This window comes from Hippopotamus amphibius, chromosome 15, assembly GCF_030028045.1.
Source record: "Hippopotamus amphibius kiboko isolate mHipAmp2 chromosome 15, mHipAmp2.hap2, whole genome shotgun sequence".
In the NCBI taxonomy this organism is placed as follows: Eukaryota; Metazoa; Chordata; class Mammalia; order Artiodactyla; family Hippopotamidae; genus Hippopotamus; species Hippopotamus amphibius.
This window is the reverse complement of record NC_080200.1, coordinates 58,786,911-58,808,792: the sequence shown is the minus strand read 5'-3', so window position 1 is coordinate 58,808,792 and position 21,882 is coordinate 58,786,911. Positions and strand designations below refer to the sequence as shown.

At 39.8% G+C, this 21,882-nt stretch overlaps 1 protein-coding gene across 1 annotated transcript in view; it reads right to left on the bottom strand.

Moving 5' to 3' along the window:
- The window catches only part of DNAH5 (dynein axonemal heavy chain 5), a 202,324-nt gene that overhangs the window by 113,730 nt on the left and 66,712 nt on the right, over positions 1-21,882 (bottom strand). Inside the window, exons 29-37 of the mRNA XM_057708854.1 lie at positions 20,032-20,185; positions 18,144-18,307; positions 16,870-17,026; positions 13,172-13,384; positions 12,209-12,433; positions 10,656-10,828; positions 1,971-2,149; positions 1,392-1,579; positions 861-1,055 (exon numbers count right to left, since the gene is read on the bottom strand). Coding sequence (XP_057564837.1) covers positions 861-1,055; positions 1,392-1,579; positions 1,971-2,149; positions 10,656-10,828; positions 12,209-12,433; positions 13,172-13,384; positions 16,870-17,026; positions 18,144-18,307; positions 20,032-20,185 — 1,648 coding nt within the window. The remainder of the gene's footprint in view (positions 1-860; positions 1,056-1,391; positions 1,580-1,970; positions 2,150-10,655; positions 10,829-12,208; positions 12,434-13,171; positions 13,385-16,869; positions 17,027-18,143; positions 18,308-20,031; positions 20,186-21,882) is intronic.

Genomic DNA, 21,882 nt, shown 5'->3' with positions numbered 1-21,882 from the left:
TACAATTTTCTTTTTTTTTTTAATTTTTATTTTATATTGGAGTATAGTTGATTTACAGTGCTGTGTTAGTTTCAGGTGTACAGCAAAGTGATTCATCATACATACGCATACATCTATTCTTTTTCAGATTCTTTTCCCATATAGGTTACTACAGAGTATTGAGTAGAGTTCCCTGTGCTATACAGTAGTTCCCTGTTGTTTATCTATTGATATTTCGTATATAACAGTATGTATATGTTCATCCCAAACTCCTAATTGATTCCTCCACCCCACACACCTTTTTCTCTGGATAACCATAAGTTTGTTTTCTATGTCTGTGACTCTGTTTCTGTTTTGTAAATAAGTTCATTTGTATCATTTTTTTAGATTCCACATTATAAGTGATATCATATGATATGTCTTTCTCTGTCTGGCTTACTTCACTTCATACGATAATCCCTAGGTACATCCATGTTGATGCAAATAGCATTATTTTATTCTTTTTTTGTGTGTGTGTGGCTGAGTAATATTCCATTGTATAAATAGACCACATTTTCTTTATCCATTTCTCTGTCAATGGACATTTAGGTTGCTTCCATGTCTTGGCTATTGTAAGTAGTGCTGCAGTGAACATTGGGGTGCATGCATCTTTTCGAATTACAGTTTTTTCTGGATATATGCCCAGGGGTGGGATAGCTGGACCATATGGTAAGTCTACTTTCAGTTTTTTACGGAACCTCCATTCTGTTTTCTATCGTGGCTGCACCAATTTACACTCCCACCAGCAGTGTAGGAAGGGTCCCATTTCTTCACACCCTCTCCATCACTGAATAAAAAATGTAAACATGCCTAAGTACATAGGGACCTTCAGAATGTCACACCTGCTTAGAGAGCTGCTCCTCACACAGCTTGTAGAGCGTGAAGAACTTCCTGGCCAAAACAATGTTGTCGATGAAGCCACAGCTAGCCAGCTTCACCCTGATGATAATCTGTCGGTCAGGAACCATCATGGCCACAGAGCGGAAGTTAATCTTCAAGTTTTCAGGGAGTTCCTGTCGCCCAGCATAGCCAGGATTCTACACAGAAAATAAAACCCAAGGATGCGTGATACAATCACGGGGCAACAAGCGCAACACATCAGCACGATATTAAAAGATTTCATTATGCGCCCACAACAAATCCGGAATGACAACCGGAAAACTCACTGACATATCTCACTCTCCTTGTAACTGGAGAGATTAAGTCACGAGTTATTAACATGAGCTCTGTTTATCACCAAAGCCTTTCAAACAGAAGTAAAAATTACAATCCCAATTTCCATTCATGGAAAATAAGTGACATATGACCAGGGAGATGCGTGAAAACTGTGATGAGGAGGCTGAAGTTCAGTAGCTCTTCTTGTGCTTCCTTACCATGGTCAGAAAAAGCCCAAATTCAGGGTTCATAGTCACATTATCTCCATCAGTAAAAATAAAAGACTTTTTACGCTCCTTTTTACATGTCAGAATAATGGAAATCTGCTGGGCTGCAACGGAGAGAACTGGGAGATCGATACGGTTAAACTCATCAAAACAACCCCAGGATCCAGACTGTGCCAGTCCTTAGAAGAGAAATTAAATAGAAAATCCAATTAGTACCTAAGTTTGGAAAGTCAAAGAAAAAGAACATTATGCAACTGCCAAGTCGAGCCAGAAATATGTTTGTTCAAAGATAAAGTTGCACAAATAGATGGTACATAAATTGCCCCCCAAATAACCAACAATGTGACACTTTATCTGTAAACACCCACCCTGCAGAGGTAAAAGAACATTAGGAAGGCAAGTGATATTGACATTTGACCCACACAACACTGGTAAGATTCAGGTTTTCCAAAAAGTTTTCCATAGTTGGAAAATGACACTGAAATGTAGCCAACTGTTGAAAAATAAATCTTCACAAGATACTCCACCTTAGCTTTAAATTCTCCTCAAATAAAAAAATAGAACCCTCACCCTTAAAAATCCGTCCAAGTCCTCGGAAATCCATCTGATCTGAACAGTTGAAAACCACGACGTATTTCCCAAGACATCGCCCCATATCTTTGGTCGTTTCTGTTTTGCCTGTTCCTGCAGGTCCAGCGGGGGCTCCCCCCATGCTCATTCCCAGAGCCTGTGCCAGCGTGATATAACACCTGGAGGGGTAGAGAAATCACTAGAACTGTTGCAATGCAAATAAAAGTGACTGTTCTTCTTCCTCTTGAGAGCAAGGAAAACAGAACATCCAACAGGCTAGAGGAGAAAGATAATAACCTGGCCTGAAAGAGTTAATCATTCCTTGTTTTACTTTAGCTGTCACTGATCTGTAGTAACTAGATTTTTACTTCACAAAGTTAACTCCCTGATACTATACAAACTACATGCTGGCACCTATCACCCTTAATTCTGTAAGTTACATCCTGCCTCTCACTCCCTAACCCAATTATGACTTAGCACCTGCATTCTGTACAACTATTGTAACAAATCATCCTCTGTAGTTTTGGGGGGTTGTTTTGTTTTGTTTTGTTTTGGTATTTCAGAAGGAAGGTCTCCAGCTGATAAACTGGAAGCAAGTGGACAATTAACAGACTGCCAGACCCCAATTACCAGGTGGCTTGACACCAACTATGACTATTTTGAAATGATGCAAAGGGAGAAAAGAATACAAGACCTCCAACATCTTGATCCTTATCACATACCCCAGACTTAGAGCCCCACATATAAAATCTTCTCTAACTCCCAAGGACAGGGGCAGGCACAGTTCTTGAGGAGCTAGCCTGCTGTGTCTTCCCTTCTGCCTGGCAGAAAAATAAAGCCCTCTCTCTTCCTCCAAAACCTGTCTCCGTATTTCTCTTCGTCCTTGGTGCACAGAGTAGCCTTTATTACGGTAACAGAACCACACCACTGGCACCAAATACTTCTGAGACATCACAGTGACATGATATCGACACAAAATTGGAAAAGGGAAAATCCTGACCATTGTCCCTACATAACATTTCCAAAACTGCATCCTAAAATACACTTATCCTTATGGGGATTAACAAATGTTGAGGAAAAAGGAGGGAGTGGTCTATGGTCAAATACATTTGAAAACTCTTAAAAAGGTTCAACAGGATTTCTAATGTATATTCACAATCTCCAATTATGAAAAAGAGTATATAGCATTTTCAAAACTTATTTGGCAACTTTTTCACAAAAGTCTACCAACATGTAAAGAAAAGTATTCTAGGAAACAGATTGGGGACCATTAAAGTAAATTAATCCCCTTTTGAATGTGAGTCTATAATTGATGAACTTGGAAACCAATATCACATAAGATTTAAATCCCACGTTGCTAAATAATCACACCTTAAATCTATTTCTGGGAGCATCCACTAAACCTGCAAATACCTTCTACTGTATCTTACAGTATAATATTAACAAATAAAAGATTCTGGTGAGAGAATACAAGAATGCCTGTGCAGGAAAACAATGGATAACTTGCTGATGAATTACGCAATTTCCCAGCATCACCCAGTGCTGTAAAAGGAGGTAATCTATAATGTAATGCAGTTTAGGGCTTTCCGATGGCTAAACTCTAAAGCATTCATCTGGACTTAAAAAAATTTTTCAAAGAAAATAAAGTGATTATCCAGCATGAAGTGCAGGAATGAGCAGTGAATTCACCCACTGGAGGCCCCTAGGGCCTCAATTTTATTGGATTTGGGTTCCTAAAAAAGGCAAGTAAATGACTCAGCTCTGAATGCAAAAAAATGAGCCTGGATTCAAAGAAGATAATGTGGGTATAAAACCAGGATGCCTGATCTCTGCCTTTTAACCCAAGGTCTTATCTTTCCTCTTGAACTTTTGTTATCCTTTGCAGAGCAGCCTCTGTAATAACAGCTAACAGGATGTTATAATAGCTCCACCAACACTATCTCACTTAAACCCCACTGATTCCTGCAGGGAAGCCACTTATTTTCCCTATTTTACAGATGAGGAGAGAGGCTCAAAGAGATGGAATAATTTTTCTCAGGGTCACAGTGGGGGAGCTGAGATTTGAGCCAGTCTGTGTGGCCACAAGCCCTCACACTGCCCTGCTCTAGGACATGTCCACACTCTCAGGGTAAGGAATAAATCTCCAGGAACTCTGGCCACCTAGTTGCTCTATCTTGCAAATCCTCCTTATTATGGGATCATTTGGGTTTATATTTAAAATGAAGAGGTAGCAAGTTGTTAGTTTGCCAGAAAGAAATTGTGCTATTTACATGAAAAATGTGCAGCCATGCCAGATGATTTATCCCTCACTTTCTCCAATAGGTGGGACTTCAGTCCAACTGATACCAGCAGGACCCTGTGGGCCTCCTGGACACAAAAGCCTTTGTGCATCACACATTTCTTGATTACAGGAAATAGGCTTCATTCAGCCTCCATGAATTTCCCTGAGTTCCAACTGGCAGGTTCAAACAGTTGCTAATTAGGGAAGGGAAGGGACGCATAGACAAGGGAGGAACAGTCAAGAAACAATAGTGCAGCTTTGGGGCAGGGTCCTGGTTCCCCATCAAAGGATATACATAATATCTTTGAGCAGTTTTGCAGATACTGAAATCCCCACCAGGTGAGAGAATTCAATGGTATGCTGCTCACAAGGCACAGAGACCCCAGGCCAGTTGAAACCAGAAGGTTGCTGATGCTGACTCCCACTTACCTCACCCACAACCAATCAGAAGACGGTCCATGAGCTGATCGCGACCTCTTCGAACAATTACTATAAAACTCCTCACTGCCCCCTCCAGGTCAGACACACAGTTTTGAGGCATTAGCCCACGGCGGCCCCCTTTGCCTGGCAAAGCAACAAAGCTGTTCTTTTCTACTTCACCCCAAACTCTGTGTCTGAGAATTAATTCGGTGTTGGGGTACAGAGGCCACTAGGCTGGCACCCAAACCCTCTAGGACTTGCCTTTCAGAGACAAGCGTGGATCTGTCAGAGCATCTTCATGTACTTATTGACATGACTCTCCCTAGAGCATCCTATAAGTATGTGTACCTCACCCTTCCCTTCTCTGCTTTCCTTTCCAATCTCCTGGCTGCTTTCAAAAATGTCATCATTCATGAACAGGCTTGGACTTTATGTGAGTTAGTGGCCTTTTAGCAGCTCTACTTCACTTTCCTGCCTCTACACTAGACAGCCATAAGCTCTCTGCTGTCAGGAACTACTTTTCCCCCCAGCTACTTGCCTAACCCCTGGCACCTAGTATTCTATGAACTTTTCTTGAATAAATGGCTCATGCTGGTCTAGCCATACACTCTTATCTGCTTCCTCCTGTCCCAGTAGCTACTGGAATTAGAGACGCAGTACGTGACCACTGCACCAGATGAATAATGACCAACCCCCTGACCCAGGGCTCATTAGCACACAACTGTAGTATTAAGTATTCATTGCAATCTAGATACATTTCACCACACGTACACCAGAAGTGCTTTCAGTTTCTATTCTTGAACAGTACTGATTCAAAAATGCTGAGAAACTTGCCAAGACAACAAGGGTACATGCATCAGAAAGTTAATTTTCTTCGTTGACAACTTGGTTTAGTTATAGATTCTTTGATTATAGGACACACTTAAGGAAAAATGAAAGGAAAGGTTGGTAAAGAATGTGTTATTAATGATTAACTCAATATCGAAAAACCAACCCAATCTAAAAATGGACAGAAGACCTAAATAGATGTTTTTCCAAAGAAGTCATACAGATGACCAATAGGCACATGAAAAGTTGCTCAATGTCGCTAATTATTAGAGGAATGCAAGTCAAAAAAACTACAATGAGATATCACCTCAAAAGTCCACAAATAACAAATGCTGGAGATAGTGTGGAGAAAAGGGAACCTTCCTACACTGTTGGTGGCAATGTAAATTGGTGCAACCACTATGGAGAACAGTATGGAGGTCCCTTAAAAAAACTAAAAATAAGTTACCATATGATCCAGCAATCCCACTCCTGGGCATATATCCAGAAGAGACAAAAACTCTAATTTGAAAAGATACATGCACCACAACGTTCACAGCCGCACCATTTACAATAGCCGAGACATGGAAACAACCCAAGTGCCCATCAACAGACGACTGGCTTAAGAAGATGTGGTACACATATATATACGTATATACAATGCAATGTTACTCATTCACACACAAAAAAAGAATGAAATAGTGCCATATGCAGCAATGTGGATGGACCTAGAGAATATTATACTTAGTGAAGTAGGTCAGAGAAAGACAAATACTATATGATATCACATATGTGGAATCTAAAAATAATACAATACAAATGAAGCTATATACAAAACAGAAACAGACTCATAGACATAGAAAACAAACTTATGGTTACCAAGGGGGAAAGGGAAGGAGGGTTAAATTAGGAGTATGGGATTAACGGATACACACTACTATACATAAAATAGATAAGAAACAAGGATTTACTGTATAGCACAGGGAATTATATTCAATATCTGATAATAACCTATACTGGAACATAATCTGAAAAAAATAACTGCATCAACTTGCTGTACACTTGAAACTAACACAATATTGTAAATCAACTATACTACAGTTTAAAAAAATTCTAGGGAATTCCCTGGCCATGCAGCGGTTAGGACTCTGTGCTCTCACTGCCGCGGGCCCAGGTTCATTTCCTGGTCGGGGAACTAAAGATCCCAACAAGCCATGCGATGTGGCCAAAAAAATAAAAAAAATTAAATTAAAAAATAACAAACATTAAATAAAAAAAAGTTTTTTAATTTTTTAAAGACAAAAAAATAAAAAATTCTAAACAAAAAAAAAAAAAAAAAAGGAAAGAAAAATAGTCACAGCAACAACGTTACTGATGCCTGACGTTGACTCAGGGGCAGGCCCAGTGCTGGGTCCCTACCTGCATTGCCTCTAGTCCACACAATGATTCCGAAAGAAGGGAACCAGAGAGGCTAGCTGTCTTGGCCAAGACTACACAGTCCAGTGGCCAAGACCCAGGTATAACTCACAGAGGCAGTGAGAATATGTCAGAGAGAGACACACACCATGAGGCCTGTCTGCATTTCTTATCGAGAAAGTAAGACGCCTCCACCAGTCTTCAGTTTCTGCTGCCCCCGATCTTAAATGATACTGTGGGAAGAAGGATTTCCGTCTTCCCAGCTTATGCTCAGAAGCAGAAGGAAGGACTGGTCATGAAAAATACCACGAGCTTTTAGAAAAAGGCACTATATGTTTTTAGCATATGTGTTGACTATTTAATCATCTGAAATATCTGCAAACTCCATTCACATGACGTCACGCTTCCCAGAGACTATTGCCATCAGCGTTTCTGAATTTTCACAGGGTAGTCAGTGAAAAGCTGACAAGATGTCAAACCCCTCGGTCTTTGTTTTATTCAAGTATTAATCGTAGGAATTCTTTTGTAAAAAGGCAGCCAATCTTGCAATGGAATCCCAATGACCAGCAAAAAATGGTGACTCACTTCTCCTATAATCAACTTAGAGAAAAACAAACAAGTGAACATCTAGGGTGAAGCAGGCTTAAACAAACCTTAGAATCACTTCCACTTATAGACTTATCAATACCACTTTGCTTTTAAAGTTCTGAAGTCTTTCAATACAGAAAGATGTACAAGATACTGAATACTGTAAAAGAATCAAGTTGCAAAACACTTTGTATAATCTGATACCTATATGTTAAAAAGAATTTTGACATATAAGCATTTGAAATTTCTTGAAGGGAAAATAAACTATTAATCATTTTGAAAAACAGAAACATTTTCCTCCTGTTCGTTTGACTTTATGTCTTTCTGTACTATTTAATTTTTTCACCACAAGATGTGATTTCGAAAACAAACATTTCTTTCTTTCATTTGGGAAATGTTACTTAGTACCTATTATGGAACAGAACTGTTCTAGGAGCAGTGAATAAATCACAGGAAGTCCATACTTCAAAGAGCTGATATCCTAAAAGAAGGAAATAGGCCATTTAAAAATAGGAAACAGGAAAAATAAAGCTGGTTAGGACGGTTCAGGAGTGTGGGTATTGCTGCTTCAGATGTGTCAGGTCCAAAGACCCATGTGCAGTGACATTTGATCAGAGGGAGGCAGAAGAGTGGATGAGAGACATGAGATGGGAAAAGGAGGAGAGACTGGAAGCATGAAGGGGTCTCAACCCATGGTTGTGGCTGTAAAGATGGAGGAAGGGGCCACACACCAAGGAATGCAGCAGCTTCCACACGTTGGGAACAGCCCTCAGCTGACAGTCCCCAGGGAAGTGGGGACATAGGTCCTGCAAATGCAAGAAAAGGAATTCTGCCAACAAACTGAAAGAAACAGAAGCAGATTCTCCCTAGAGACTCCAGGAGGGAGCACAGTCCTGCTGACACCTAATGTTAGTCCAGCAAGATGTGCACCAGACTTCTGACATATGGAAATATAAAATAATTGATTTCTGCTGTTTAAGCTTCTAAATGTGTGATCATTTGTTACAGCAGCAATAGAAAACTAATACATAGAGCCTGAATGGAGTGAATTCAAGGTAAAACAGGTGGGACTTCCCTGGTGGCGCAGTGGTTAAGAATCTGCCTGCCAATGCAGGGGACACGGGTTCCATCCCTGGTCCAGGAAGATCCCACATGCGCAGAGTAACTAAGCCCGTGCACCACAACTACTGAGCCTGCACTCTAGAGCCCGTGAGCCACAACTGCTGAGCCTACATGCTGAAACTACTGAAGCCCCCGTGCCTAGAGCCTGTGCTCTGCAAAAAGAGAAGCCACCGCACTAAGAAGCCCAAGCACCTTCAACGAAGAGTAGCCCCCACTCGCCGCAACTAGAGAAAGCCCGTGTGCAGCAACAAAGACCCAACGCAGCCAAAAAGGGGGGGGGGGGTGGGTAAAATAGGTGGACAAAAACTGTGCTTTTGAGGTGTTTTGATGGGAGCACAGAAATGGGGAGAAACTAGTGGGTTCATGGTAGGCTTTCCTTTCAGGAAGCAATTACAGCACATTGTACATTGATGAGAATGATCGGGACCCGGTAGAAAGTGAAAACTGAGGATGCTCCTCCCAGACAGAAGACAGCTGTGTCAGCAGAGGTGCTGGATGTGGATGGAAGCACAAAATCCATCCCAAAAACCCACGGAGAAAGTGGACAGCATAAGGATGGGGGCTTGGTTGGCAGATGTGTTGGTGGGAAATGAGTACAGATCCTCTCCTATGGTAGCATCTAACTTCTCAGCAAAACAGGAAATGGGGCCTTAGGTAGAGAAAGGAAGGGAGGGAAATGCTTGAGGTTTGAAAGGAGACAAGGTGTGAAATTTCAAGGAGTTCTCCACATTTTGTCATTATTCACCTCTGCACTTCGAAACAAGGAGAACAACTCCAAAATAACATCCAAAAGCATCTAGCAGAAATCATCTTTTGTAGACATAAACTTATGGTTACCAGGGGATATGGGGGGGTGGGGAGGATAAATTGGGAGATTGGGCTTGACATACACACATTACTATTGACATATATAAAATAGATAACTAATAAGGACCTACTGTATAGCACAGGGAACTCTACTCAATACTCTGCAATGGCCTATATGGGAAAAGAATCTAAAAAAAGAGTGGATATATGTATATCCATAACTAATTCACTTTGCTGTATACCTGAAACTAATGTTGTAAACCAACTATATTCCAATAAAAATTTAAAAAAAGAAATCATCTTTAATGAGACATAAGAAAGAATACAGAGTGTGAGGACAAGAAAATGTGAGGGGAAAATGCTACAGTAAAATCTCCTGCTACTCCTCCATCCTCAGGTAAAAGCGAGCACTTCATTTAGCATCATGAGCAGAAGGAAAAATCCCACAGGCGACAGGGCTATTAGGTCAGACTTTTATACTCTGTCCGATAATACTTTCATTCTAACAGCCCAGAGGTTCATTCTGTGATTGATAGTCAGCTTTAGCCGCTCCTTAAACCAAAAGTTGATTTTAACGCTCAGCCGTTTTGTCCAAGATAAGTATTCAAAGCATCCCTAAACAGCTTATACAATTAGCTGATGCCACAAAGCTCAGATCAGACTAAGTGAATTACAGGCTATTAGCCACGGAGCAAGGACCCCCGGAGACAACCTAGTTCCTCTTACAGATGAGGAAACTGAGTCCAGGAAGCTGCACGGCGCCTCTGGCTAACACAGTAAATAACAGGAGGGGGCAGGGCAGGTCAGTAACGTCTTCATTATATTTCACCAACGTTCATATTCAATGGCTTTCCTGCTGAAAAACCACCTGTATTGTCTCTGTAATGACAATAAGCGCCACAGTCCCCTAAAGCAGCCCTCAAAGCCCATGGTGATTTGCACCTATTGATACACAGCGATTAATTCCCTTTTTTCCAATTTGATGTCCACTGAGGTCATTTAAACTTAGCTTCTATAAGACTGAAGGCAAAGCAAGCAAACTCTGTTGCAGTCACAAACCTCCTAAATTCCATGCGAAGACACGTGTAAAGCTCAAAATACTGAATTTCAAAGACTTTAATATAAAAGAGCCTATAAGCCCTAAAGAGACGGTCAGCCAAAAAATCCCTTGAGTATCTGGAGAGAATAAAAATGTTGGGGCTGGGGGAGAGAGAGATTGAGGAATCACAGAATCCTTCCATCACCTGTCTGTGAGGGGAGTTATGACAAGCCTGTCAGTGCAGCCTAAAAATTCATTCTGGTATATGAACGGCACATCTGTGATGTGAATCATCATCTTGTCAGAATCTTCATTAAAATAAAATCTGCACTGTTTCAGCCACTCGAAGTCTGCAGGACTCTTGATATGCATGTGACACTGAAATGCAAAAAGGATGTTAAAACTGAGATAAGAGCCATTTATTAACTCTACACATTAGCATTCAGGTAGATTATAATGTAAAGTTAATGGAACCCAAAGACAACCCAACTAGTTGGGAGATGTCAACTACATCGCCATCCAACTCATTCATTTATTGATCAGCAAAAAAAGATACTTTCAAAGATATGAAAAAAGGAAAATTCAAAAGACACCCTTAATTGTGCCCCTCAATTTAAATAACATCATCTATTTTAAGAGTAAGATATTCATTTCTTAAATTTCACCCTTAAATGCCCAATACCACAGTCCTAACCATGAAATACAACCTGTGAAAAAACATGTTTGGCTTACAAAGATAGAACTAAATAATCTCACTAGGAAAAATAAGTCATCTCTTATGATTATGACAAAGCACATTGTAGGGTTTTTTTTTTTTAATCCATTAATTATCCTTCCTAGGATTTGCAGCAGACCAAAATTTCTAACATCTAAATGGCAGGTTATTGCCCAGCAATGCTTTTGTCTGAATTTTTTTGACCAAAATTTTAAGCCACTTTAATCATTTTTCTTTGACAAATAAGAAATCTAAAATTACCCTGAGCCCTTTATTTCTCAGAGAGGCAGTGTGCTTAACGATTAGAGAGGAGATTAGCACGTAACAGCTTGAATGTGCTGCCTTTATTTCCATTACATCAGAACCAATCTTTCATAATCTTTTTTACATAATGGGGTGAGACACGATCCAGAAAATTATTATGAAAATGAGAGCTTCATGCCTCTTATCTAATGTTGTATTTTACAGTAGAGGACAAACTTCTTTTCACAGTTCCTGTTTTCCATAGCTACTAAACTTCCTTTTCCATCCCTGTTCTTTCCTTAAAGGAAAAAATCTGCAAGATATCTGAATGTCATAAACTATATTAGGAAAGACCATTTGCAATCACTGACATAAAATGTAGCAAAATTTGTTAAAAATGTGATTTATGAAAAGCCTTAAAGGAACCACTAAGCAGTTCTACTAGTAATATCACTTATTTCTGCAGCAAGAAACTGGTCATCTTCAATTTATAACCAAAAGGAGCACAAGACAAAGGAAAGCTTTTCAGAACACTACATGACATTTCAGCATTAAAAATGATCACATAAAGAATTTTAAAATAAAGTCTAATTGCCTCTGTAACACCTTAGCCGAGATCATTGGAATATAGCTGAAATTTCGGCTAAAGAAAAGAAAATCTGACAATCATCATGAAGATGCTTCTTTGCCTGGATTTTATCTTTTCTTTGAATTCATTCAAACTATTCCCAATGGGTAAACACAGATAGTGTCTAGTATTGGCTTTTCTGTATATGCCAAAGCATTTGTAAAGCATTTACCAGGTCATCAAAGATGTCTCTTTGGTGCACATGAATAGTAATCAAAGTCTCATATTTAACTCGTTCCACGGAGCTCAGATCCTTGGTTGTCATGTCTATCAGTGTGTTCAGTAGCTCCAGGAAAGACTGATTGGTTTTCTGCATGATTTTTTTATCAAACTTGGCATTTCTAAGGGCCTCTTCTGAATCCCGTGTCCATATCATTTGAATTCCTAATAATCCAACCTTATGGAAATAGAAAAGGCTTTATGAGTGTGTATGGCATATGAATACATTTGAATAGAAATTACAATATAGTGAACAGTTGTGATTATTACGCAAATGTCAAGCCATCCTTGATCACATCAACTTGATAGGTTGTTTCAAAACCTATGGAAACTCTGTTCATATTGTTTACCTGACAACTAAACATATATATAGCCTTATGACATGTCTACAATCTTTTTATTCTCATTTTAACTCATATTTCTCCCTAGATAGATTTTAAGTTACTGGCAGGGGAAGTATACATCTTGAATCTACTTTCCCCAAACGAACACAAGGTTTACACAGAGTAGACACAAAATCTTTATTGATCACATGACAAAGAAAACATCATTTTCTGTATCTTATTGCTGAAATATATTTCTCATTTTTCTGGTAAAACACACGCAGTATATTTTATGATTTACGTACTAAAGAGATTCATGAGAGAAAATATTTTTTAAGTTAAAGAAAATGTATCAAATATCTCAATAGCGCAAATATATTTATAAGTATATTGATATATGTATAGATATAGATACATAACACCAAATAATCTGCAGTCGAAATCTTTAAGCTTGTCTATATTTAACAAATCCTTACAAAAATCTTAATATTGGTCTGTTAAATTATAGGCAGTTGCATAGTTTACAATAGACAACGTATGAGACCTAAAATGACTTTTCTGTAAAAAGTACTTTCCAATTTCAATACACTGACCTGAGCAGGGAAGGAAGAAAGAAATTCAATCAATTGGAAACCTGTTTCTTGAATATTTGCAGCTGCCTGGCGAATCACAAGATGTAATGAGGCCTGAGATTCCTCCAAGAGAGAATTAAGCCAAACTTCCACATTGCCCTCTGCCATCACAGGTTTATCCAATTCAATCGTCTCACCCTCTCGAGAGGAAATTGACAGAATGCGATCGTATATCTGTGTTAGAAGCCCCAAAAAAGCTATATTTATACAAAGAATGAATTCCTCCATTGCCCTCTTGTCAATGTTATCCGTCCTGTAGAAAGTTAAGCTACGTATTATGAAATAAAAGGCAAAGTATGATACAAAATCAATTCCAAAACAATTTTTTAAAAAGCTATCCATGAAATCAAAAAGGGAATACTAAATCAATTTCAAATAGTCTATACCTGACAGGGGAAAACTTGTTTTCTATGAGAAATGTTCAACACAAATGTGATAATCAAAAAAATCTCTAAAGTTTCCCCAGATGAAATGGGACTCTCTACGACCCTGTCACCCACACCACAAGTTTATCAAGTTGACATTGGCAATGACCTGGTCAAAATGATCAATGCAAACATCTCACAAAGTAATTCCAATTCTATCCTAAACACCGTGCTCTTTACAGGAGCTGTTGGTCGCACATAATGTATTCTAATGCAAAGCCAGTTCCCAGTCTGGTCCTTTCACTTATTTGGAGTATCTGGAGTTCTAAAATACGGTTCAAATGGTGCTGTGCTCTTCACTGACCTTCCAATGTTGGAAGACACATCTCTGAGACTAAATTCCTTGCCTTTAATTAGTCATTAAAAATCATGCCTGTCCTACTTCCCTAGTCACCTTACAGGCCACTCATGCCAATTAAACAAAACCCAATTGGCCCCCCATATCCACAGTTTCTGAATCCACGAGCTCTACCAACTTTTGATGGACAATACGTGAAAAAAAAACATAAAAAATTCCAGAAAGTTCCAAAAAGCAAAACTTGAATTTGCCACATGCTAGGAACTATTTACATAGCCTTTACATTGAATCATATTATAAGTAATCTAGAGACCATGAGCAGGTATATTCAAATACTAAGACATTTTATGTAAGGGACTTAAACCTGCACAGATTTTGGTATCCATTGGGGTCCTAGAATGAATCCTCCTCACAGATACCAAGGGACAGCTGTCATGCAAACTATAAAGTACATGCAAATGTTTGTTGCTGTTTTTGTTCTCTAGTAAGTAGAATATTGTTCCCTGGGACTCAGATTTAGTCTGTATTAATGAAATCCTCCTTAGTTGTCCACAAAAGTGATCCACCAAGAAGCTAATGAGCCTTAAGTTTCAAGGCCCCTCACCTGCACAGACCTTTCTAGGTCCTGAATATAAATTTGTATTTATAATGTTATAAGATTTAGGACCCACAAAAAACAAGGATCTGCCCCTGGTTGTAGAAATCTTATGGTAGGAACAGAAACAAGAAAAGAAAAGAAAAAAAAAAGCAATGCTATTTATTTTTAAGAAATAATTGCTATGAACAGAAGCTAAAAATGAGGAAGTTTCAAATATCTTCAATGTATAATCAGATAGTGAGAAGGTTCACTCTAGGACCATGAAGTCCTGGTGCTAAAGCAGAAGGATTTGAGCAAAACATCAGGAAGGTGTCCTCAGATAATTCAATCCCCTCTTTCAACTTATGCATCCAATAGATCTATAAGAAACATTGATTTTTAAACCATTCAATCCATATGTCTTCCCCTTCTCTCCACCCACCCCCTTTGTTAAGGCTTTGTTGTAGCAGCTCAGACTTTTCCTTCCCGACCTTGCCATTCCCTCCAACACTGGTTTCCTTGCCCCCGTCCATTCCACCTCCTCCTCTGAGCCAGAGGATCTTTCTGAAACACAAATCAGGTCACCGCTCTGCTGAAAACTTCCCACACCTTTCGTCACGTTCATGGTGAAGTACACTCCATGGTGTGGCGCACTTGGCCTTCTGGAATATGGTACATGCCTCCTTCTCCCTCTTTTCCCTTTGCTCATCCATGTTGTGGGTTAAATTATGTCCTCCAAAAATAGATATTGAAGCTCCAAGCCCTAGTACCTATGAATGACCTTATTTGGAAATGGGGTGTTTGCAGATGTAAATAAGTTAAGATGAGGTCATCTTGGATGAGGGTGGACCAGTATCCTGCGACCGGTGTCCTTAGAAGAAGAAGGAAATTTAGACGCAGACACACGGGGAGAATATGATGTGAAGACAAAGGTGGGGATTGAAGTGATGTGTCTACAAGCCAAGAACACCAAGGACTGCTGCCCACCACCAGGAACTAGGAGGCAGGCCCTGCACAGACTCTCCCTCACAGCCTCCAGCAGGAACCAGCCCTGTCGACACCTTAGTTCAGACGTCTCGCCTCCAGAACTGGGAGAGAATGATTTTCTGCTGTTTTAATCCATGGAAGCCTTAGGAAAGTAATACATTCCCTCACATACCCACACTTCTGACCTCCTAAGCTGCCCGCACTCTGGGGCCTGGCACTGCCCTTCCTCTGGCCAGAGGTCAGCGGTGGGGTGGGGCCTGGTTATGTTCCACTCACCTTCAAAAAATCAGTTCAAACACCATATTCTCCTGCAGGAAGCCGTCTCTTATACCCCTTACCCCCAGGTTAGGGTTCCCTGGCAGGCATTCCCATGCTCCTTGTGCGTCATACAAGCACAGCAAGTTAAAAATATTGACAGCTTAATTGCAAATTTCTCTTGAATGCTGTGCTGCATAAAAACGACGGCAGTTTGGACTGCAATATATTCCTCCTTGGAACCCCAGGACTGGCATCATGCCTGGCACACAGGAGGAGCTTGCACTTAAAGGAATGGCTTTTAATGGCCTCCAATGGACTAGCTCTACCACCACACGAGCTACACTCTGTAGACCCCAGCAGAGTACAAGTTCCTTGAGGATGGTATATTCCCGCTGTTAAGCACAATATCTGGTCCATGGTATTTGCTCAATAGATGCAACTTGCATTCTAGGATGAATCAATAAATGATACTAAGGTGTGTATGAAGGGCCAGAGGGGAACAGAATATGTATCCAACTGGGAGGGTCACTTTTTAGGGAATTTGGGGGGAAGGGGAGGATTAGGCAACATCTTCTGACGGCTGGGCAAATATAGTCTTTCTCATGTTGGATGACTTTTGGGGGTCCCATACAACTCCATGATTCTAGAAACTTATTGGGAGTGTTTAAGAAAAAAAAAAGGAAGAAAAGAAAAGGTTTTCAATGAAGCATGATGAAGAACATGGAAGACCACCATGTCCAAAGTGTCTGAACCCTGATTAAAACAGTCAATTCACGGTGGCAACTCTGTTCAGTCAGGGCACTATTTGGTGAGCAGTTCGTTCCTCGGTTTTGCTGAATTTCTAAACAGTTAATGTCCATGTAAAGCCATGAATGCTGCATACAAAACATTCCTAATCACATTTAAGCTATTTGTTACTCAAATCGACACTTTGGATGTCCAGTCACATAGTTCTGGAGGCAAACTGGGCCCCAAAGTATCTTTTTAGTCCTTGGGTGAGATTTAATGGACAGGAAAGGAATCCTTTGTCAACACTAACAGAGAGTAATTTACTAAAGACAGTTGAGATTCTAAGATACGTAAATTGCTGGCCAGCAATTAGAATCAGGCAAACCTTTTCATGGAACTTGATGGATTTTATGTTGTCAAACACACTCAGCAAATGGGCTTGTATGGTGTGCACGTCTGACGCCTGCCCCAGAATCTCCAGAAGAGCGGGGTCCGATACAAAGAAGAACCGAGGGAAGCAAAGTCGTTTTTGCTCCAAGTATCTAAGTGAGGAGGAAAAGATAAACTTCATAAACATGCAACACAGGCCTTTCTTGGAATACATTCACCTGGATGGGAAGAGGGGAAGAGACTTTGAGAAAATCTCACTTTCCCACACACGGTTCAACGTTTTTGTTCTGTTCTGTGTTTGGTTTTCTTTTGTCACTAATTTTGCCAAGGGGGAGTCCACAGTCTGATTGGGAGACTATGTTTTTCCAGAATTGATAGAATTTCTTCGTTTTTCACAAGTATAATGTTTACATCTGACAACCTGGAAATGTTTGTACTTTCTTTGCAGAGGACAGGAAAATTTACACACAGGGAGTTGTTTGGGTTTTGTGTTTGTTTTCTTTTATTTGCAAGCACGGTGCTACAGCAGCTAAAGGCTGACGATTCCAGCTATTAGAATGGCATCTTAAAAGCATCGAATGAATCCATCACTGACGCAGAAGTAAATTCCAGCTACGTGGAAGGAAGGGCCTTGGCACTGTTCTCTGCCTCTAGGAGTTACCGAAAGCCAGGGGATGTTTATTCTTCCTCTCTTCACCCTACTTTTGCTGCACTTTCATTTCTATATTTAATATATTTCTACTTACATGATTTTGTCGTGATTAGCCAAAGGGTGAGAAAATTATATATCACTCTTGGAGTTCATCCAGCCTCCACGTACATAAGCCTGGGTGTGTCTGTGTCTATTGCTAGGTATTAGATTAGGCTCTCATTTTTGTATAATCTTGGCTCCTTGTGTATACGACACACTGTCCCTATTGTTCTTGGTTGAGTATAATGAAATATTTTGCTTCTTCAGATGTTTATTCAAGCAGGATGTCAGAAAAACAAGTACATTAATTTTAAAAACAAGGACTGTATGAGAATATTTACAAGATCTTGTCCCAGGGATGGAAGAAGCCATAAATCCTGTAATTTCAACATCAGAGGAAATCTAGTAACTGCTTGGAGAGATGATAAGACTCCAAACTACCAGTTTTATCTACGCCCCAACACTGGACATGAATTAAGTCTAAGCAAAAGAACGCCAGTTTGGATAATCCTGTCTAGTGTCTCCAGTACATTTCATCTCTGGGATGCTTAGCGCCTTCACGAAGCCAGTGAACTTACCCGGTAAGAGATTTCTGGCAGATTTCCAACTGGTCCAGCAGGTGTGGTAAGAGCTGCCCCATGGTCTCATCTCCAACACAACACTGAACCACGCTGGGCATCTCATGGGCCCGAGTCATAATCTTCACCCAGGATTTATCTATGTTGGAAAAGCGCTTGGCTTCCTATGAGAGCAAGGTAACAGAGCACACTTGGACACGTCTGTGATCCCAAGGACAGAGCGTCTCACAGACCTCCCGCTGGGGCCAGACTTCTGACCAGTCTGGATACCCCACATATGCCTGAAATATCACACATGTTCTATTTCATTCTCCTTGGGCCTTTTGCACCATAGCACCCCCTTTCTTAACTAAGAATCTTTAGTTCAACCCTGGTACCCACATTATGTTAACTAAAAACAGGAAGAAGATATAAAAATAACAATACAAATCGGGAGATTGGGATTGACATATACACACTAATACATATAAAATAGATAACTCTACCTGCTATAGAGCACAGGGAACTGTACTCAATACTCTGTAATGTCCTACATGGGAAAAGAATCTAAAAAAGGAGTGGATATATGTATATGTATAACTGATTCACTTTGCTGTACACCTGAAACTAACACAACATGTAAACCAACTCTAGTCCAATAAAAATTTAAAATAATAAGAATACAATACAAGATAATTTGGGAGAAAAGGACTCTCCTAATTGTTTTCAAATTAAGTGAATCTTATGTTTTTTCAAGTTTACTACACTGGGTATTGAATTATTTGTGTAATTAGGAAACAAATATTTTAAAATAATATACAAAATTAATTACAGTATGACCCTAATACCCTGAAATTTTTAACAATTGATTTTTTTAGGAAAAATGGAAAATGCACAGATTAATGTGAGAAAGTAGGAATAATTTTTATTCTCTTCCTTAAAACTTTCTCTATTTTACCAATTAGCACATACGATCAAACATGAGAGCAAGAAACTCCACCTAGCTCCTTTAATATTGTAAGTGAAAGTTTCCATTATTAAGTCCAATTTCAGACTCTTCTTCACCCATCAAGAAGAAAAACACGCCTGAATATAAATGCAAAAAAAAAAAAAACCTTAAAATTTTAATGTATGGATACATTTCACTGATAGGCAAAAAATAAATCGGCTAACAGGTCTGTCCTGTATAATTTAAACTGAAAAGTAACCAAAGAGAAAACCAAGGAAACCGAAGTGAAGAGAATACTCAACAGAACTGTGCTTCTCAAACTCAAATTTATTGTTAAAATGTTATAATTTTGCAAACAATTTAAGGAAATTGGATAAGAATCCTTGAGATTTGGTTTAAAGAATTTAATCTCAAAATACACTCCATACGTACCTAGTGAGATGATTACAATTTGATGAGAAAAACATACTCAACATCATGAGAAGAGGCCCTTTTTATTTGGGAGCTTTTTTCTCGCAGATTTCCGCCCCTCAATTTTACAGTACAGATATAATTGGGTATATTGTATAGTGTGAGTTATTTTAAACTGTCAGTAGTAGAAGAACAAATTATCCTACCATTGTCAAGATAAATATGCTGTAATTCTACACTGTTCCAAGTTCCAGCTTCAAATTATCTGAAGAAGTATATCAATTATGCAGACATTCATTCTTTGTTTTTTAACCTTCCATTTCCTATCAAACTTCATGGTTTTGAAACACTCTTCCTCTCACTCTCACACCCCTCTTTTCCACAATTACTCTCTCTCCCTTTGAAGAACAGTTCAACATAACAACAAAATTGGAGAGGGGGTGGTACGATAGAGGTTGAAAAATTGTTGCAATTTTAAAGGGATTAAGAGTTATTAGATAGTTCTCCAAGTTTAAAAGCCTAATGAAATCATAAAGAAACGTCTAAGACCTTGGGAAGCTGCTTGGCGATGTCTCCTCCCACAAAGACCGCTTCTAAGTAAATCCACAAGTTTTGCACCATCATCCAGTTCTCAATGATGTCTGTTGAGTTGGAAAGGTATTGCACCCACTTTTGAATCTGGGCTTTGAACGGCATATTGTACCTAAAATGAGAAATATATTCAGAAATTGGTTTTTTGGTGCTCTGTTTTTACTGTGGTTATTTTCAAAATAAAGAGCTTTTTTAAAATCCTGATTTTCACCCATTTCTTCACAACTTTTAGATTATGTTGCGGGCTTTTGAAATGATGCTACCAAGTGATTAATTCATCACCATATACTGGGCATTGTTAAACTGATTTTTTCCCTTTCGATCCAGAGCACAGAGAAGTGGGAGATGTATCATCTAAGGAGCAGATCAAGCATTAGACTTGAATCCACCCAGCTGCTGGAACAGTACCGCTGTTGCTACAGCCAAGGGAATAACATTCTCTCCACTGAGCTTCTGTGTCTATTCCGTGAGTCCCTGGTTTTTCATGTAATATGGAGCCATTACAGAGCTGTTGGCAGGGACCAAACAACTGACTCAGTTTTCAAATATGATACTATCTGGACTCTCTCTTTAGCATCCCCTCTTCTGGGCCTCTTTCCAACTTCCCATCCACTCCCGTCCACCCCACTGCTGTCTGTGTGTACAGGTATGCGTGAGGCTTTCTATGTGTACACATGCATACCCTGATAGCCACTTTTCTTCCTCTCTCAGAGTTAATCTATCTTCCCTTTTTCCTCTTGAGGCAGAAACTGACAGTGGTCCCCCAATACCTTTTTCTCCTTCTTCTTTAGATATAGAACCCCATTTCTCCCTAGACTCATAGCTGCCCAGCTAGAATACTGAATTTCCCAGCCTCCTTTGCAGCAATGTGCAGTCCCAGGATTAAGTTCCACATCAATATTTATCAACCTTAGCTGCACATTCTAATTATCCAATTAACATTAAAAGCTACTAATACCTGCCTGGTTCCCACCCCCAGGAACTCTGATTCAATCAGTCTAGGATGTGGCCCAGGCTTTGGGATTTTTTAAAGTTCCTTAGGTGTGTCTAGGGTGTAGCCAAGTCTGAAAAACACTCCTTCGGTGAGAAGTGAGCAGCAGCATTGGATGTAAGGGGTAGAAGGAGAAGAAGAGCTACATCAGGAAAAGACAAGAGAGGGAGCCAGACGAAGCTTGGGTCCCCAACGATGTGGCAGAGTCCACAATCTACTCCAACCTGAGACATCGACCTTGGGACTTTTGTACTTGAGAAAGATGTAAACTTCAGTCTTGCTAAAGCAAGGTTGTATGTGGCACTTCTGTTATTTGCGGACAATCTTAACCCTAAATGATTGCAATGCCTTCTGTTGTTTTTCCTCTTCTCTTTCTTCACCCTTTATTGATCTCTCCAGTCCAACATAATATGGACTTGAAGTCATCTCAAGCATGAGTCACATTAGCGAATAAAATTTTAATTTCCATATTCTTAAGTGTGAAACAGATTGCTTTAATATTCTACACATCTTTCTGGTGTTTTTTTTTAATATAAATTTATGTATTTATTTATTTTATTGGCTATGTTGAGTCTTTTTTTGCTGTGCGCAGGCTTTCTTTTAGTTGCAGTGAGCAGGGGCTACTCTTCCTTTTAGTGTTCGGACTCCTCGTTGCCGTGGCTTCTCTTGTTGCGGAGCATGGGCTCTAGGCACGTGGGCTTCAGTAGTTGCAGCACATGGGCTCAATAGTTGTGGCTCACAGGCTCTAAAGCGCAGGCTCAACAGTTGTGGCACACGGGCTTAGTTGCTCCGTGGCATGTGGGATCTTCTTGGAGCAG